This window comes from Staurois parvus, unplaced genomic scaffold (genome assembly GCF_062004578.1).
Source record: "Staurois parvus isolate SC_StPar_1 unplaced genomic scaffold, SC_StPar_1.0 ptg000316l, whole genome shotgun sequence".
In the NCBI taxonomy this organism is placed as follows: domain Eukaryota; kingdom Metazoa; phylum Chordata; class Amphibia; order Anura; family Ranidae; genus Staurois; species Staurois parvus.
Window position 1 is genome coordinate 4,508,472 of NW_028318112.1, and position 18,179 is coordinate 4,526,650.

The 18,179-nt window shown below is 41.6% G+C and overlaps 1 protein-coding gene across 2 annotated transcripts in view; it reads left to right on the forward strand.

Moving 5' to 3' along the window:
• Positions 1–11,418, forward strand: part of CACNA1I (calcium voltage-gated channel subunit alpha1 I) — a 1,904,325-nt gene extending 1,892,907 nt beyond the window's left edge. For both annotated transcript variants that reach the window (XM_089683626.1, XM_089683627.1), the window contains 2 exons: positions 5,483–5,685; positions 9,569–11,418. In XM_089683626.1, coding sequence (XP_089539752.1) covers positions 5,483–5,685; positions 9,569–10,252 — 887 coding nt within the window. In that variant the 3' untranslated portion in view covers positions 10,253–11,418. The remainder of the gene's footprint in view (positions 1–5,482; positions 5,686–9,568) is intronic.
• Positions 11,419–18,179: the final 6,761 nt, after the last annotated feature.

Sequence of the window (18,179 nt, forward strand, 5' to 3'; positions counted from 1 at the left end):
GCAACAGATGTGGATTTGACATTGGTAGGCCGTGACAGATGTTGATCACTGGTACAGGAGTAGATGAGCACTGGTACACTGTGACAGATGTGGATTTGACACTGGTAGGCCATGACAGATGTTGATCAATGGTACAGAAGTGGATGACCACTGGTACACCGTGACAGATGTGGATCACTGGTACAGATGTGAATTTTACACTGGTACACTGACAGATGTGGATCACTGGTACAGATGCAAATTTTACATTGGTACACCGTGACAGATGTGGGTCACTGGTACAGATGTGAATTTTACATTGGTACACCATGATAGATGTGGATCACTGGTACAGATGTTAATTTTACACTGGTATGCGGTGACAGATGTGGATCACAGGTATAGATGTGGATTTTATGTTGGTACACCGTGACAGATGTGGATCACTGGTTCAGATGTGAATTTTACACTGGTACACTGACAGATGTGGGTCACTGGTACAGATGTGAATTTTACATTGGTACACCGTGATAGATGTGGATCACTGGTACAGATGTTAATTTTACACTGGCATGCCGTGACAGATGTGGATCACAGGTATAGATGTGGATTTTATGTTGGTACACCGTGACAGATGTGGATCAGAGGTATAGATGTGGATTTTACGCTGGTACACCGTGACAGATGTGGATCACTGGTACAGATATGTAATTTACACTGGTACGCTGTGACAGATGTGGATCACTGGTACAGATGCAAATTTTACATTGGTACACCGTGACAGATGTGGGTCACTGGTACAGATGTGAATTTTACATTGGTACACCGTGATAGATGTGGATCACTGGTACAGATGTTAATTTTACACTGGTATGCCGTGACAGATGTGGATCACAGGTATAGATGTGGATTTTATGTTGGTACACCGTGACAGATGTGGATCAGAGGTATAGATGTGGATTTTACGCTGGTACACCGTGACAGATGTGGATCACTGGTACAGATATGTAATTTACACTGGTACGCTGTGACAGATGTGGATCACTGGTACAGATGTGGAATTTGCACTGGTACGCCGTGGCAAATGTGGATCACAGGTACAGATGTAGAATTTACACTGGTAAACCGTGACAGATGTGGATCACTGGTACAGATGTGAATTACCACTGGTACTGTATGACAGATGTGAATCACTGGTACTGTCTGACAGATGTGGATCACTGGTGCTGTCTGACAGATGTGGATCACTGGTGCACTGACAGCTGTGTGGGGGACACTATGGGGTGATGTGTGTGTGTTTTACACAGATCAGCTCTGCTTCTCCTCTGTGTGAGGAGAGGCAGAATTAGTCCACCGACTGGTGGCTTTGTTGACATCACATGATGGCTGTGATTGGCCACAGCCATCATGTGATCAGAAGGGTCAATCAGAGAGCCCTTCTGGCGTGCAGTGTTGTTCTGTGTCTAGGGGACACAGGCACACCAAGAGCATGCAGCTGCGTGGCCACGTTCTGAGAGACGTTCAGGTACACTAGTACTGTGTGACAGATATTGAGCACTGGTAAACTGTGACAGATGTGGATTTGACACTCGTAGGCTATGACAGATGTTGATCACTGGTACAGGAGTAGATGAGCACTGGTACACTGTGACAGATATGGATTTGACACTGGTAGGCCATGACAGATGTTGATCAATGGTACAGAAGTGGATGACCACTGGTACACCATGATAGATGTGGATCACTGGTACAGATGTGAATTTTACACTGGTACACTGTGACAGATGTGAATCACTGGTACAGATGCACATTTTACATTGGTACACCGTGACAGATGTGGGTCACTGGTACAGATGTTAGTTTTACACTGGTATGCCATAACAGATGTGGATCACAGGTATAGATATGGAATTTAAACTGGTAAGCTATGACAGATGTGGAATTTACACTGGTATACTGAGACAGATGTAGATCACTGGTACAGATGTGGAATGTATGCTGGTATGCCGTGACAGCTGTAGATCACTAGTACAGATGTGGAATTTACACTGGTACACTATGACAGATGTGTATCACTGGTACATATGAGGAATTTACACTGGACTGCCGTGACAAATGTGGATCACAGGTACAGATGTGGAATTTACACGGGTACACTGTGACAGATGTGACTCACTGGTACAGATGTGGATTACCACTGGTACTGTGTGACAGATGTGAATCACTGGTACTGGGTGACAGATGTGGATCACTGGTGCATTGACAGCTGTGTGGGGGGCACTATAGGGTGATGTGTGTGTTTTACACAGATCGGCTCTGCTTCTACTCTGTGTGAGAAGAGGCAGAGTCAGTCAACAGACTGGCAGCTTTGTTGACATCACATGATGGCTTTAATTGGACACAGCCATCATGTGATTAGAAGGGCCAATTAGAGAACCCTTCTGCCATGCGGTGTTGCGCTGTGTCTAGGGGACACAGGCACACCAAGAGCGCAGGTTCTGAGGGACATTCAGACACATCCACTCAGAACAGTGAAGATCCCACCTGGCCATTTATGTGCAGTGGCTAGGTGGGAAGCTGTTAAAGGATTTTGATGCACACAAACACAATATAATACCCACATTTTGGTAAAATAGAAAATGGTGTTGCACTGAGTCAATAGATACCAAACATGTCACGCTTTAAAATTGCGCACACATATGGAACGGTGCCAAACTACAGTATTTAAAAATCTCCATAGGCGACGCTTTATAATCCTTTACGGGTTACCAGTTTAGAGTTACAGAGGAGGTCAGGTGCTAGAATAATTGCTCTCACTCTGACGTTCGCGGAGATACCTCACGTGTGGTGATATTGCTGTTTATGTGTAATAGATTATCTTGCGAGCGCTACCTTAAGAACTGTTAATGATATGACAGAAAAGCAGCTGGAACACCAAAAAAAAGGTAACCAATACACCTTCCAGAAAGATATAGACAGTATATAGGTGCAGCGCTATGAATAATATAGACATGTAATAAACCAATGACAATAATCAGCATGCAATAGCGTGGTGATTAAAGTAATACAAGGTATATGGTATAACGTCCAAATAAAACCATGTGATAAGAAGATCCTGTAGAATCCCAGTTTGTAGTGGGAATATGTGATCCAGAGGTGATAGATAATGAAATAGAATGCGCACTCACCAGAAGTGCGTATTAAATACGCTTTAGGAAAATCATCCGTCTTATCTGGCCATCAGCGGTGGCTAGATGTCCAGAGGGCTACAGCTTCTGGACATCTAGCCACTGCTGGTGGCCATCCTGAATTTTTGGTCAGTATATGTCTTTTCTTATCTGATTTATTCTATTTCATTATCTATCTATTATTTCATGCGCATTCTATTTCATTATCTATCACCTCTGGATCACATATTCCCACTACAAACTGAGATTCTACAGGATCTTCTTATCACATGGTTTTATTTGGACGTTATACCATATACCTTGTATTACTTTAATCACCACGCTATTGCACGCTGATTATTGTCATTGGTTTATTACATGTCTATATTATTCATAGCGCTGCACCTATATACTGTCTATATATTGCTGTTTATCTATGCGTATGAGACCAATGCGTGCGTTTGCCTTTGCATGTGCGCAAGAGAGGACGGGGGGACTTTAAATGTTTGTTTATTATTATTTATTTGTTTTGTGCACTGTACACTATGACAGATGTTGACAGATGTTTGTGGGATACTGACAGATGTTGACATGTGGACAGGAACAAATGATGCTTGGTGCACTGGTGTGGGATGGCTGCAGATCTGTGTAACTGATGAATAAAATCATCAGCTACACAGATCAACTGTCACAGTTTGCAGCATCCCCACTCCCCCCCCCCCCCCCCACTGAGCTCTTTAAGAGCTCAATGGAGGGAAACAACTGCAGAGACACGTGTCTCTGTTGACATTCTGAGACAGCTGTGATTGGACATAGCCATCACATGATTGGGAGGGCCAATCAGAGAGCCCATATCCCAATCCGAGATGGACTGTGTCTGAGGGACACAGCCATCACAGAATTGTGCTGCTGCGTGGCCAAAGGCCGCGTGCAGGCACGTGTTCTGAGGACCGGTGAGCTCCCACCTGGCCGTTTATGTACTTTGGCCAGGTGGGAGGTGGTTAAATATTCTGAATGTAGCACTACCACCTTAAGGATTGCTGATGAATTTTGGTCCCCTTATAGTCCTGCACAGCCAGTCAGCATTTTCCACACAAGCTTTCATCCGCAGACAGAAATCAGGCCCTGAGTGTTGGTTTTGTTATTTTATTAAGTGGATTAAAACTTGGATAGGGTAAGGAGTGTATAGGATGCCCAATGGAACAAAAATCTGAGGACATTTTCCTGAGTTGTGACAGTCTCTGTTGGAGTGCTAGCCAGCAGCTCCTAGTTGAACCACCCCAGACCCTAGATGAACTCCTCTTGATCCAGCAATCTGTAGACTTTTTTCCTTCCCCTATCCACCCAGTGACTGTGTACTTACTCAGATCTTCTCCTGTTCCACTTACAGAATGACTGCTGCTACCAGGCTTATCAGCTGGGCTGCTCCTTCCCTGCCATACAGGTGGTCCTCTCTCAGGGGGTCAGTGAGTCCTGAGTTTTCCTCTTTTCCAGCTCCAGACTCGCAGGCAGGCCCCATCCCACCAGGTCTCCTGGCAGCCTTCTTCCTCCAGCCTCACATCTTCCTTCCTCAAACTCCTCTCTCCACCACCACTCTTCTCTTACTGAGCAGGCTCATCCACTTTTAAGGGAGTCCCAGCCCATTGCCAAGCCTCCTGTTGGGGATCCCTCAAGAGTGTAACCAGCCACTCTTCAGATCCACAAACTGCCTCCAATGCCCTCTTCTAAAAGCCTCACAGCAGAGGGAAATTCCAGAGGGGCTGGCCTGCAAAGTCTCTCAGTCCTGACCAGAATTTGACCCCTCTGGCTATCTCACCTGAGCTGCTAATCAGCTCCTCACTAACCATTATGGTCTAGCTCCCCCTAGGAGCAGAGATGCCTTATGCATCTCTGTAGTTATAGTCATTGTGGGGAAATTAATTTTTAAAGTTCACAACAGAGGCACAGAAATCTCAGCTTTATTCTTCTAATGCAAACAAACAGCAGATGTTTCTAAGTTTTTCAAACCTCATTAAGACCTGATTTTAAAATTGTTTTGTTCTTTGAAGCTCTTTGGGAATTAATTACTTCACAGTACAAGCAAATAAAAAGATAATGAATGTTGTAATTCTGGTATACACTTAGTTGTGACTTGTGGTAACTTTTTTATCTAGTCTATGATAAATCAGTGTTATTTTAAAGATGCACAGGGGCATATTTTGTAAGTTCTTAATATTGCTTTTTTATTTATACATTTGACCATCATGGATTCTAGATATGCAATAATTATGTACTGACCTTGTATAATTATTTAGTGTAATCTTAACTTGTTCCACTTTTTAACATTTTTCCACCAGTATCCCCTCCACCTCCTCCTCTGCCAGGAGATCCATTGATTCCTTTGTTACCAATCCCTGCTAAGTTCTTCCATCCTGCACTTTCTACTGCAGACAAAGATCAAGGAGATCTGGCACTTCAAAAAAGTCTCCCTAAGCTTTCTTCTCCTGAGTCTTGGGCTACCCTTCATTCCCCAGATGTCAAATGTTCACTTCATAGACAGGTAAGGTTACTTTCAACCAAACTATACTTATGCTGCCAAAACAGGAAATAAAAACCTCATGTTCCTAATAAAGTTTGTTTTATTGTATTATGGTATGTAAGGCTGCATGGAAATTATGAAGGGGTTAAGGCTTGAAACTGCCTGGTGTTTATGGCTCTTCCCCTTGTGGTGGGCTATAAATACTAGCTGAGGCAGCCTATCTGGGTCCTTGGGCCTTCTGCAAGGGAAAGTACAGGAAGGAATGCTGCATCGTGTAAAACTATGCTCAGCACAGTTACATAGAAGGTCTGGTTGAAAAAAAGACCCAAGTCCATCTAGTTAAACCAATAAAAAGGAAAGAAAAAAACAGTTACCAGTCAGGGTGCCTGAAGTCGGCTGCTGGACTTTGCTGGAAGGACTGGCATTAATTAGAGGTATGAACTGGGCAGCCTAAGCTAGGATGAGCTAAAGCTGTGTATTAGACATGAATTTAGTTTTGTAACAAATCAATTTTCAGCCAAAAATGTTATTTTCAGGGATTTTGATGTATCCGAACCTACGAATGAACCTAGTAACAAATGTAAACAAATTTGAAAAAAGTTATAACGGAATGAAAAGATAAGTTCACTTTTAAAAATAAATAAATTAATAAATAAATGCCCATTTTTTTTTGCAGGTAAAAAAATGTACATTTACTATTTTTTTTTTTGAGCCTGGAAAGCATTGCATTGGACTCCTGCAAACCTGTCGGTGTATCTGTGCACGTAACTTGTATGGGTAAGCAGATACACTGTTACAGGAAGAATCTTTGGACTACCACAGTGCTCCATAGCGCTGTAGTAGTTCATGAAAAACTACAAGCTGACAACCGCACAGGCTGACCTGACTTGTAGTTCATTAATTCACAGAACTCTGTGAATGAATGACTCAGCCATGTGAGTGGAGCCCCGCATAGTCGTTCTGTTTTCAAAAAGTGACAGCTAGTACAGGGAACTTCTCCCCATACTGTTGTCATAGGGTGAGAGGGCAGCTTGTGGTGGCTTGCACCCTAAAAATGGATGGAACATGCACCATGTCCCCCTATGTAACTACATACATGTTTCATTTATTTCATTTGGATGACGTCACATGATTTGATAGTAGTTCGAGCCCATGTGGAAATAAATGAAATTTTCAAATTCCAGCAATAATTCAGATTCAAGTAAATTTGTGATTTAAATTGAATTTCAGTTTCACAGAGCTGCCAAATTTTGCATTATTTCTTCCAAGGCATCTGAAAATATTGAATCCTTCTGAATAGTTTCGATATATAAATAACAAATCCACCTGAAATAGCAAATTCAAAAATTAATATATTGTTATTGCTATTTCAGGTGGATCTTCCCAAATAACTGCAACATTTTTCAAATCCACCTGGGCTAACAATTATATGAAACATAAATAAATATAACTAACCATGGTGACACTGTACTGCTAGGGTGACAGTATGCAAAAAAAACCCATAAATAATAATATAAAAAAATAAAATAAAAATATAAAAAAAATGTTTAAAAATTATAATTTTTGGCTATAAACTAATTTGGCTTTTTTTTTTTTTTTTACTAAAAAGATAACGGAATACATTTCGGCCAAGATTTATGCTGAAAGATTATTTATTTGCAAAATTTTATAAGAAAAACACTTTTTTTCAAAATTTTTGAACATTTTCATTTACATAGCAAAAAAAATAAAAATCCCAGCGGTGAATAAATACCACCAAAATAAAGCTTTATCTGTCTCAAAAAAATGGTAAAAAATTCATATTGGTACAGTGTTGCATGACCGTGCAATTGTCATTCAAAGTGTGAAAGCTGAAAATTGCCCTGGACAGGAAGGGGGTAAAAGTGTCCGGACAGGAAGTGGTTAAAGGGTTAACAAGTGATAAAAGCTACAAAAGTGAATGGCTAGACTGCCATTGCCATGAGTAGCCAGAAAAGTGTTGAGTGCTATAGATGCCATCCAGTAAGAGAATAGTGTGACTTGGCAGGGATGACCGTGTGCTCTGGTAGTGAGCGGGTTTCTGAGACTAACCCCCCTCCCTAGAGACTGGTGCCCCATATACAGGATCAGCATTGTGTCACAGAGCCCCTATGGATCTAGCCTGTATGTCACAGGGAAGAGGAAGAGGGAGGATCCTCAGAAGTACAGAAGCTCAGAGATATGTAGAGTGTTATTTAACTCCTTGGCACAAAGCGTACGCAAATATGCGGCCTCTCGCCAGCTGGGCCTTGGCGCTGTGGGGCTGCATATTTACCCAATGTAAACAAAACATGTGCCAAGAATGAGCACCCTGCATGCTCTTGGCACATTTACTGGCGCCTCATGGAAAGGTCCTGATCACTACTTGCGGTCAGGTGCTTTCCGATCATGTGACCGCCGTGATAGCCAATCATGACAGTTTCATGACTTTAAACCTCACTCCCACCTCCCAGTGTCACAAACCCAGTGGCAAGGGGTTAATACAGTAAGAAGTATTGAGTCTCTGGGAGTGAGATAACATGGAAGCTGTGCTGGATGAGCAGGATACAGGCTCTGGGGTATCCCCTTGAAAGAGCTACACCATGAGAAGAAAGTCCACATGCAGTTGAGCAAATGTGAAGTCGCTGTGAAATAAATTGTGCACAAAGAGCTAACTGTACTAAGAGCTGTGCTCACTTTCTAAGTCTGGAGGACTACCTTAATGTAGATTTCTCATGATAGTAGTCTTAGCCTGCCCTTACAGGGATTAGCAAGCAAAGTTTTCAATGTCCCCACTAGGGCTTATTAAGCCCCACCCACAAGCTTTTATGGCAGAAATCCACAGTGAAGAGGTCTTCAACAACATATCCCAAGGGTGGCTGTACCACGATCAACAACAATGCTGTTGATAATGGGAGTCCATATGGTGCAGAGTAAGGAGGTGGATCACAATAATGTTGAATAAACTAAAGTCCCAAATGTATTAAAATTCCTGTCCTGAAGAGGGATCAATGTATGCTCCAAAACATGTTGAGTTTTACTGATGTTAATAATGTTGGGACTTTTGTTTATACAACATTATTGTGATTCATCTCCTTACTCTGCATTGTGTGGACTCCCATTATCCAACAGCACTGTTGCTGAGCATGGTACAAATAACCTTGGGATGTGTTATTAAAGACCTCTTAGAAGTTGAATGTGGATTCCTACTGTGTAAGCTTGTCAACCGGGACACAGATTGGTCTTTTCTTGGCCACATGCCATGGTGAGCTGCCTACATTTATTCCAGTTTTTCTCTCCACCCACTTGTACGCTTAGATGCACTCAGCCTTTATTTTGTTTTGTTTTTTACCACATTTGGTCAACTGATCTCCTTAAAATACTCAAAGTACATTTTGTTCTGATTTTCTATAATTTCAGTAATCTAAATTAAATATTTAGTCACTCAAATAAAGCTTATATTGTGTTGTGAATGTATTATCTGTCTGTTTCAAGGCCATGTGTTTGAAATCACTTGTTATTTCCCCTACTGAGAGCCCGTGCAGAACATAAGGAGACTGTCTGCAGTCACTACAGTATAGCCACCTGTACCCATCTATTTTCCATAATAACATACATTTTTTAGACCATATAGTGGGCATTATGCAGTGGGTAGATTACCTATTTCTGAATCCTTTATCACTCTTTGGACCAAACCTTAAACAATAGCTTTGCAGCCAGATAGCCTGTGAGGAGCCGATTCTTAAGCCGATATTGAACCCAGTAAAAGGTAAAGAATAAACTTGTGGATGACAATTTGAGAAAGAAACCCAGATTCATTATACAGCATTTTGAATACAAATGGATACAGTTCAGCTTTAAAACTGCTTTAAGGTTTATTAATGCTTTAAACTATCTTTTTTCCCAGCCAACAGAAAGCAATTCATCAATGGAAAGTGGAAGTGCAAGTTCAGAGGACAGCTTACAGACTACTCTTGAGGACAGCTTGAATCTAAGTGACTCTCCCCAGTGCACCTTGGACCTCCCTGATTTACGCGTAGCTCCTACAACCCACCATACTACCCTTCCTATATCTTCTCTTTCAATTATGCAGAGGAGGAGCAACCGCCCTAGCTTTGCACTTCAGAAGGTTCGACGGCACCAACGGAGCCACAGCAGTGGTGGTAGCACTAGTCCTGGATGTACCCTTCATGACTCCATGGACCCTTCTGATGAAGAAGGGGCTGGTGGCAGTCTGAGAGGAACAAGTGAACCTTCAGAGACTCTTAGTAGCTTATCATTAACGTCTCTTTTTTCACCCCCTCCCTCTTTAGCACCACCTGGTGGTGTCATGAAAAAGTGCAGCAGCGTAAACAGTCTTTCTGTTGCCCCCTCTAGAGTAAGAGGAGCAAAGCAATTTTACGCAGTTGATCCACAGGGCTTCCTTTCAATGCCATCATGGGTGATGGATTTTTACCAAACATCAGTTCCCTCAGAAAACCAAGAGAAATGTAATAGTACTGGAAAACTGCCTACTGTGGAAAGAGTGATACCTACCGGTAGTGTCTCAGGAAATGTGGTCTTTGGCAATAATAATAGGCGGAACAGATGAGATTTTGTTCTCTTATATTGGGTGGGAGCCAGGTCATTTTGCTGGGATATGAATTTCTAACTCTGAAACAGAAGAAATGGCCTTAAGGCTCTCAAGCAGACCAGCAGAAAACACTATATTACCTCACTGTGTGAGCCAGCCAAGCAATGCAACTGGAAAGAAGAGAGGTAATGTTGGCTGAGTTCTCGGGCTCTATAGTGGAAGAACCGCTGTACTGTATCCAGCCTTTGGGGCTATTACATATAGTAAATAATATATGTATTATTTTATTTATATATATTTTATTTTTACTGTTGCTTCCTGGGACTTCCTGAAAGTTTGTATTATAAAAGGTATCTTAATGTGGCAATACAACATATTTGATGGAGGAGAAACAAAGATCCTGGTTTCTGAAAATCATTGTTTTATCTGTGAAATGTACACATACAACAAATAGATTTTTATACTTAGAGTTTTTGAAAAGAGTGGATGTCACATAGAGCTCTTTGGCAACTGAAGACATCATGTACTCTTTAAATTATCTGAACAGTCACAATACATAATTATGTTTTTATGTTGCCTCAAAAATAACATGAAATTACAAAAAGCTTAACATAATACTCAAACTGAATTGTTTTCCTGTTGCACAAGAATAATAGAGATAGTATAGATTCCTTAACCATGTTTCACTGTCAGGGTTTGAGGATCATTTTTCTACCTCAGATAGGGTGAAGTGTGGTGAACTAAACTCCTTTGTGGAGAATGAATTTAATGAGTAAGCTGCTTTGACTAATAACTGCCAGCAAACTTTTCACTATGCCCTGTTCCTTATACCATATGGGTCATCCCCATAGATATCGAAAGATATCCGCTTGTTTATCAAAAAGCCAAGGTTTGATATGACATAGGAGGCCTATATCAACATATAAATACACAATAGCAATACAGCTGTTTCGGTTTTCCCCTACATGATCTCAACACTTGGCAAGGGGGCTAAAACTTCAGATCAGTCAGAGGTAGCCATTATTGTGCTGATGAAATTTGTTACAGATTGGGCACCTGAGAAAAAGTTATTTCAAGATGATCTAATAGAACTAACAGTAGCTGGTAATGCTGCTATGTGCTTAGTATATGTTTGAACCAGAAATATTTGCCCTGTTAAAATAAAAAAAATGTCTTTACTGAAATACTGTATCATTTGCCTTGACTACACCACTAACTTTTGTTTTTAGAGATTGCTCAACCTTTTTTTTAGTATAGGGCACAATTATCAAGTGCCCTTGAATTTGATTTAATTCCAAGAAGAACAAGACATCCTATAATCTGTTTTGTTAATGGGATGACAAACACACTATCCAGTAGGGATGAGGTTCGGGTTTGTTGACCATGGATTTATGGCAAACTCCATGTGCTTAAAATTCTGGGTTCCAGTAAATGTATGCATGATTTTGCCAGATTGAATTCTTTGTAAACATAATTTACTACATGGCCTTTGAACATAAGTCAGCTGGCTTAGAATGTCCAATAGGTTGACTTTTGAACAACCCAGCCTGCTTACTATAAAAGGGTGGTGGTGTCACAGCAGCCATATCAACAATGCGCTTGTCTCTGACAGGGAAAATATAGGGAGTGCTGCTAACAAACGACATAAGGGGAGATTAGTGTAGGGCATTTTAAGGTTGATGTAAACCCTTACTGAATATCATGAAGGTAGCAAAACACTGTTTATCTTAGACAAAGGTGTACACATGTATTCAATTAACACAAGCAGCTAAACCTTACTCCTAAATAAAGGTTGCAATCATAAAACAGAAAAAAAAAAGGTAGCGCTATAAAAATTAAATATTCAAATCAAACAGTGATAAATAAAAAAGTAAAAAAAATTTATAACCAAAAAAATGTCTTTAGGAATTTTCTTTTTCATCAGCAGTGCAAAATGTCCATCACCATAAGAACAATTTTGTGCAATTCCGCACTCCAACAGAAATGAATAAACTCACCAGAGCAAATTACCAGTAAAATTATAAACCAGCAATTGCACTTGTTTGCTCTGGGAGCAATACTCTGCAGGCAGACTCAGTGGTGACCAGCTTTTCCAATTATTCCTTTCTCAGTTTGTTGATGTAGTATATTACAAGTCAGGGAAACTCAGATATCCAGACACTTATTTATCCTCCCTGGGAGCAATACTCTGCAGATCTATAAACTCAGCAACGAAAACTTTCAGACAGAATTCCAAGAACATTGTACACAGGCTCAGAAAAGAAAAGAAAAAAACAAAACAAACGATCGTGTGATACCGTATGACACGTTTATTTGTAAAAACTCATCATAATCAACTCACATGGAACAGTGTCATAGCCAACACTAGCAACAAACACATTTAGTTTAAAATCACAGAAAACCGAGACATCAGCCTCACACAGAACATAGTGACGTTAGTCCGAAGCTCAACCCTACGCGTTTTGTCATCCGACGTCTTCACAGAGCGGAAGGATGAACGTCACTACATCCACAACACAGCAATTTATACCCGCTCACCAGCACGGGAACGAATTGTCGAATCAATACTTAAAAAATTATTAATATGAAAACATAAATAAAAAAAATGAACAATATTAAAAGACTCGAAAGTATCCTCGTATTTGGAAATCATAGTATCTCCCTAAAAAAACATGGAATGTACCATACACTATTATGTTCTTTTTAAAGGGACCAACACATTAAAGAAAAACTCTAACTTACACATTCATAAATGAGCTAGTAAAAATTATTACCCACTCCTATAAACAAAGGAGTGTATCATATACTTTAGTATTATCAACCTTTTAAAGGGCCAATGTATTAATGAAATACTCTAACCCAAAACATATGCTAACAATCCAAAAATCATGTCATCTAGAAATCTGTGAGGAAACAATTGAGATTGTATATCCAAAAAGTTTCCTTTTTAGAAACTTCTTTTAACATATCCATCCCTCTCCAATGTTGGTCAATTTTATCAATACCCCACAAGGTCAGCAATTCAGGATCCGTGAAGACGTCGGATGACAAAATGCGTAGGGTTGAGCATCGGACTAACGTCACTACGTTCTGTGTGAGGCTAACGTCTCGGTTTTCTGTGATTTTAAACGAAATGTGTTTGTTGCTAGTGTCGGCTATGACACTGTTCCATGTGAGTTGATTACGATGAGTTTTTACAAATAAACGTGTCGTACGGTATCACATGATCGTTTGTTTTGTTTTTTTCTTTTCTTTTCTGAGCCTGTGTACAAAGTTCTTGGAATTTGGTCTGGACGTTTTCGCTGCTGAGTTTATAGATCTGCAGAGCATTGCTCCCAGAGAGAATAAATAAGTGTCTGGATATCTGAGTTTCCCTGACTTGTAATATACTACATCAACAAACTGAGAAAGGAATAATTGGAAAAGCTGGTCACCGCTGAGTCTGCCTGCAGAGTATTGCTCCCAGAGCAAACAAGTGCAATTGCTGGTTTATAATTTAACTGGCAATTTGCTCTGGTGAGTTTATTCATTTCTGTTGGTGGTGGATTTGCACAAAATTGTTCTTATGGTGATGGACATTTTTCACTGCTGATGAAAAAGAAAATTCTTAAAGACATTTTTTTGGTTATAAATTTTTTTAACTTTTATTTATCACTGTTTGATTTGAATATTTAATTTTGATAGTGGTACCTTTTTATTTTAAGTCAAATTATCACTTTAAATCTTTGTATGTTATTTTACTGATGGGCTTTGTACCTACATAAACAAACTGTGCTTGAGTTCTTTGAATTGCAGTACTGGGGTACATTTTCTTATGCAAGTGCTCTGTTTGTGTGCGCAGATCTGTATGCCCAAAAATCCTTTTAAAGACCAATATTTGGCTACAACAACAGATTTACAGCTGGATCTTTACGTGTCAACACCTAAGCTAGTGCATCAGGTAGTTGTTGCTGACAGTTTCTTCAAGAGCTGTCTTTTTACATCACCTTACTGCATTATTTGAAAAAAAAAAGAAAAGCATGCCTTATACCTTTTATACCATATTTAAAAAAAAAAATTAAATCTATATGCTTTAGGCATTGTTTGGTAAATTTGGCCAGCATCAGGACAGTACATAAACATGACCAAGTAGAAAAGGTTAAAATGTGAAAACACAAACAAGGCAAGTGATTTGCCACACTAAAAATTAATGTGTATTATCTCAGCAATACTTAATAAAAAAACTGAACAGCATCTGGGCAGTAAGGCTTGAATAGGCCATCATGTGTGAACACAAGTCATTATTTTTTTAATGGTCATCAAAAATGTATTTTTTGAAGTGCTAGTATTAGTGTACAGGTAGCAACCAACTAGGAGCCATTTTGCAGCAAAGTCCATCACTTCTTCCTGAGCAGGTTGTTGAATACCAGGCAGCTTCTTAGCATTTGTACTTTGGGTTTTGGGTAAATTGGCCACTGACATCTCGTTTTGAAGACCACAAATCCAAGTCTAAATGTGGATACGCAAGGGAAGGAGAACTTGGAGGAAAGGTTTCAGAAGGTGCAATTGCTGGCAGCAACAGTGAGATTAAAAGGGAAAAGTATGTGGTCTTTCTTTCATTAAGTGTATGAAGGAATAAATGTACTGATTTTATCAGCAACATCTGCAGTGTGTGTTTGGTAGTCCTCTATGATACAGGTCTGATTATTTTTATTAAAAGTGTGCTTCTCACAAATTTCCCATCTGTTCTGAAGGCCCCATGTGGCTTTTGTCTTGCATCTGAGACAGTGCATATGCTCTGAAATGCTTGAGAAAGATTGCTGATTCTGAGAAGTCAGGGGACACGACCGGTGAGGAGGAGAGGGTACAAGTGACTGTGCTGCCGCCAAGACACTTCATGGCACCACAGTGTACCCCATTTAGCATCCTTCACAGCTGGCAGAACATGTACCAGGTGTGCTGTAAAAAATATACAGCATCCCTGCCCATCCTTACTGGATTATGAGGCAATTGCCATGTGTACCCTGCAACTGGCAGTGTGTTCCAGTGACACAGGCACAATACATTCCACATGAATATGGAGGGAAAGGATGGCCTTCTGGATAAAATAATGACAGCTAGGTATCTGGCTTTGTGGTATAGCACAGCCCAAAAAATTGTGAAAGGGGGATGATTCCTAGAGGTGGAATTGGAGCAGCTGCAAGCCAACAAATCTGCCAAGCTGGCAGTAATTAACTGGTCATGAGGGTGATTTGAGGACATTTTTGTTCATCAGCAGCTGCAGAAGAGACACCTGCCCTGGGAAGGATGCTTCTGGAGATGGAATTATGGGCGTAGGGGAAGTCTGTGGAGATTTAAACATTTGCTTGACTCTCCACAACACAGCCCCATGGCACTCTTTCCTGACTGATATGGCTTTTCTTAAGCATTTGAATCCCTTGTGAGGCTTCCCTTCTTGATACTAGAGGTCACAGATGTTGCGATGGATGCAGTAGGAAGATAATGAGGAGGGGGCATACTGTGGAAAGCGAGGAATGAGGAGGAGTGTGGGCCTTTTGTTGCTGATTTGTCTCACTGAGGTGCTATTTACACTTAACTCAGTGCAGAGTCATGTTTTTCCTCATGCATGTGGTACCCAAATGGCAAGTACTTTTATTACAGTTCAGAACAGGCAGAGACTGCAGACCACAATGGTGCTGTCAGCAGCAGATACATTAAAACGGCTCCAACTGAAGGGCTTTGGGGATAGCAGTGACCTGTATGTGTGAAGAAGTGCTGTCAGGTGAGTTAAGACAGCTACTCCTTCCAGTTGTCTGCGATCTGCCCCTGAACAAAATCCTTGGCATCTCAGGATGGTCTGCCAACCCATCATCCACCCCCTTTCAGGGCGTAGTTTTTGGAACATCACTGCCTCTTGCTGCTCTCAGCCTGATGTTTACTCCCTCTGTGGGAGCTTGCTGTTCTGGGCCTGGAAGGAGAAAGAGGGAAGCTTTGTTAGCCACCCAACTTCATCCTGCAAGTAGAAGAAGAAGAGGTGGAGGATAGAGAAGAGGAGTGGATGGAGGAAGTGATAAAGAAGGAGGAAGAGGAGAAGTAGAAGGAAGAGGTCACATTAGCAATGCTTGGCACCTACTAAAGCAGCACCTTAACTTTTCTTTTTAGGTTTGCCTGTCATCTTTTTTTTTTGGAGAAAGTCTTGATTTGGGGAAAGAAGGGGCCTGCCGCTGAACTCCAGCTGTACCTTTTTTTCCAAATCTGTAAAAAGTCCTCTCCTGTGCTGATAGTTAGTAGTCTGATCTTCCTGCACACTGTCATATTTCTACTAGTTATCTAAAAAGTTGCAGCCTTGTTTCTGGCTTGAATAACTTTGAAGATAAAGCCCTATTCTTCACATCTGTTTTGTTGTTGGCCTGCCTCTTACAGTCATACAGGGTTTCTAATGTCTTAGTCTTGGCTGCCTGCTGCCATGTGTGGGTGTCACGTACCTGATTGGAGACTGAAATGACAAGGTCGGCCTCACTTGTGTCACTAGCCTTGACCCCACTGGAAGTGGAACAGAGGGTGTTTAGGGACCAGTGGGACAAGAGCGCCAGCAGATGTTGTTTGCAGCTCTTGCAGTTGGAGACTTTGGAAGACTGATGAACCTCCGATTCAGGCACAGTAGTAATATGCAGATGTCAGGGACCATCGCGACGCATGGGTCTGCACATGCGTAGGTGTCTGTCAAGACATGCAGGCAGCAGGGCACTAAGACCCAGGCGCACCCGTCGTCTATGACAGTGCTGGGCAGGCACTAGGACCTAGGCTGCGCCTGTCAGGTGCAGGGCGGGCTACTTAAACCAGCCCTGCACAGACACTTGTTGCCGAATGGTCTTTCTGCATATCTTGTTACCTGTGTTGTGAGTACTTTGATCCGGATTGTCTGACCTAGCTGCCTTCTCCTGTCCTGACCCCTTGGCTTGCCTGACTCTGCTCCTGGATGTTCCCCTTTAGATTTGATCTCCTGTTATTGACCCAGCGTGTGACCCGACCATTCTTTGCCTACTGTTTTGTACCGCACTGACCCCCCGGCTACCGACACGGCTTGTTTGACTCTGCCCTTGCTCATTCCTCCATCCATCCATCCATCCATCCCTCAGGGATCCCCGGGTCCCCTCACATCAGACTCTCACCCTGCAGGAGCCTCCGGCAGACTCCTCTACCACTGATCAAGCAGGAGAGTAATCAGAGTCAGGTCAGGAACAAGCCGGGTCAGCAACAAGGAAATCAAACAGGAACGAGCAGGAAACGGGGAACAGCTGAAGACCAGTCAGCACCAAACATGACAGGGGCATTCTTTAAATAGCCCATCTGGCACCAATCTTCGTCGTGCGTGTGCGCGATCGCGCATTTCCGTGCACATGCGCACAACTGATCACCCTTCTCCAGACGGTTCTATGCGCATGCGCATATCTATTCCCAATTTGTCTCACCTGAAATCCCTTACATTGTCCCTCCCTTAGGGGCAGCCTCCGGATGCCCACTAGGGCTAATTTTTCAGGGTGAAGATAGAGGTAGGCTTGAACTAACCGTGGGGCATGTACATTTGTGGATGGCTCCCAGGAAGTATCCCCTGGACCGTAGCCTTTCCATTTAATAAGAAACTGGGTCTGTCTGCCCCTTTTTCTACAGTCCAGGACAGCCTCCACCTCATATTCTTCATTACCCTCAACCAGCAGTGGAGCAAGAGTCTCTGGATCTCGATTGGGAAATCCCTTGGAATATGTGGTTTTAACAGGGAGCTATGGAATACTGGATGAATATTCATATTTTTATTTAGTATTAGCTCGAAAGCCACAGGGTTAACCTTTCTCTTAATAGTAAATGGTCCCACGTACCTTGGACCAAGCTTTTTTGAAGGACAATTCAATTTTAGATTTTCCGTAGATAACCAGACTTTATCTCCTTGTTTCAGATTTAGGTTGCC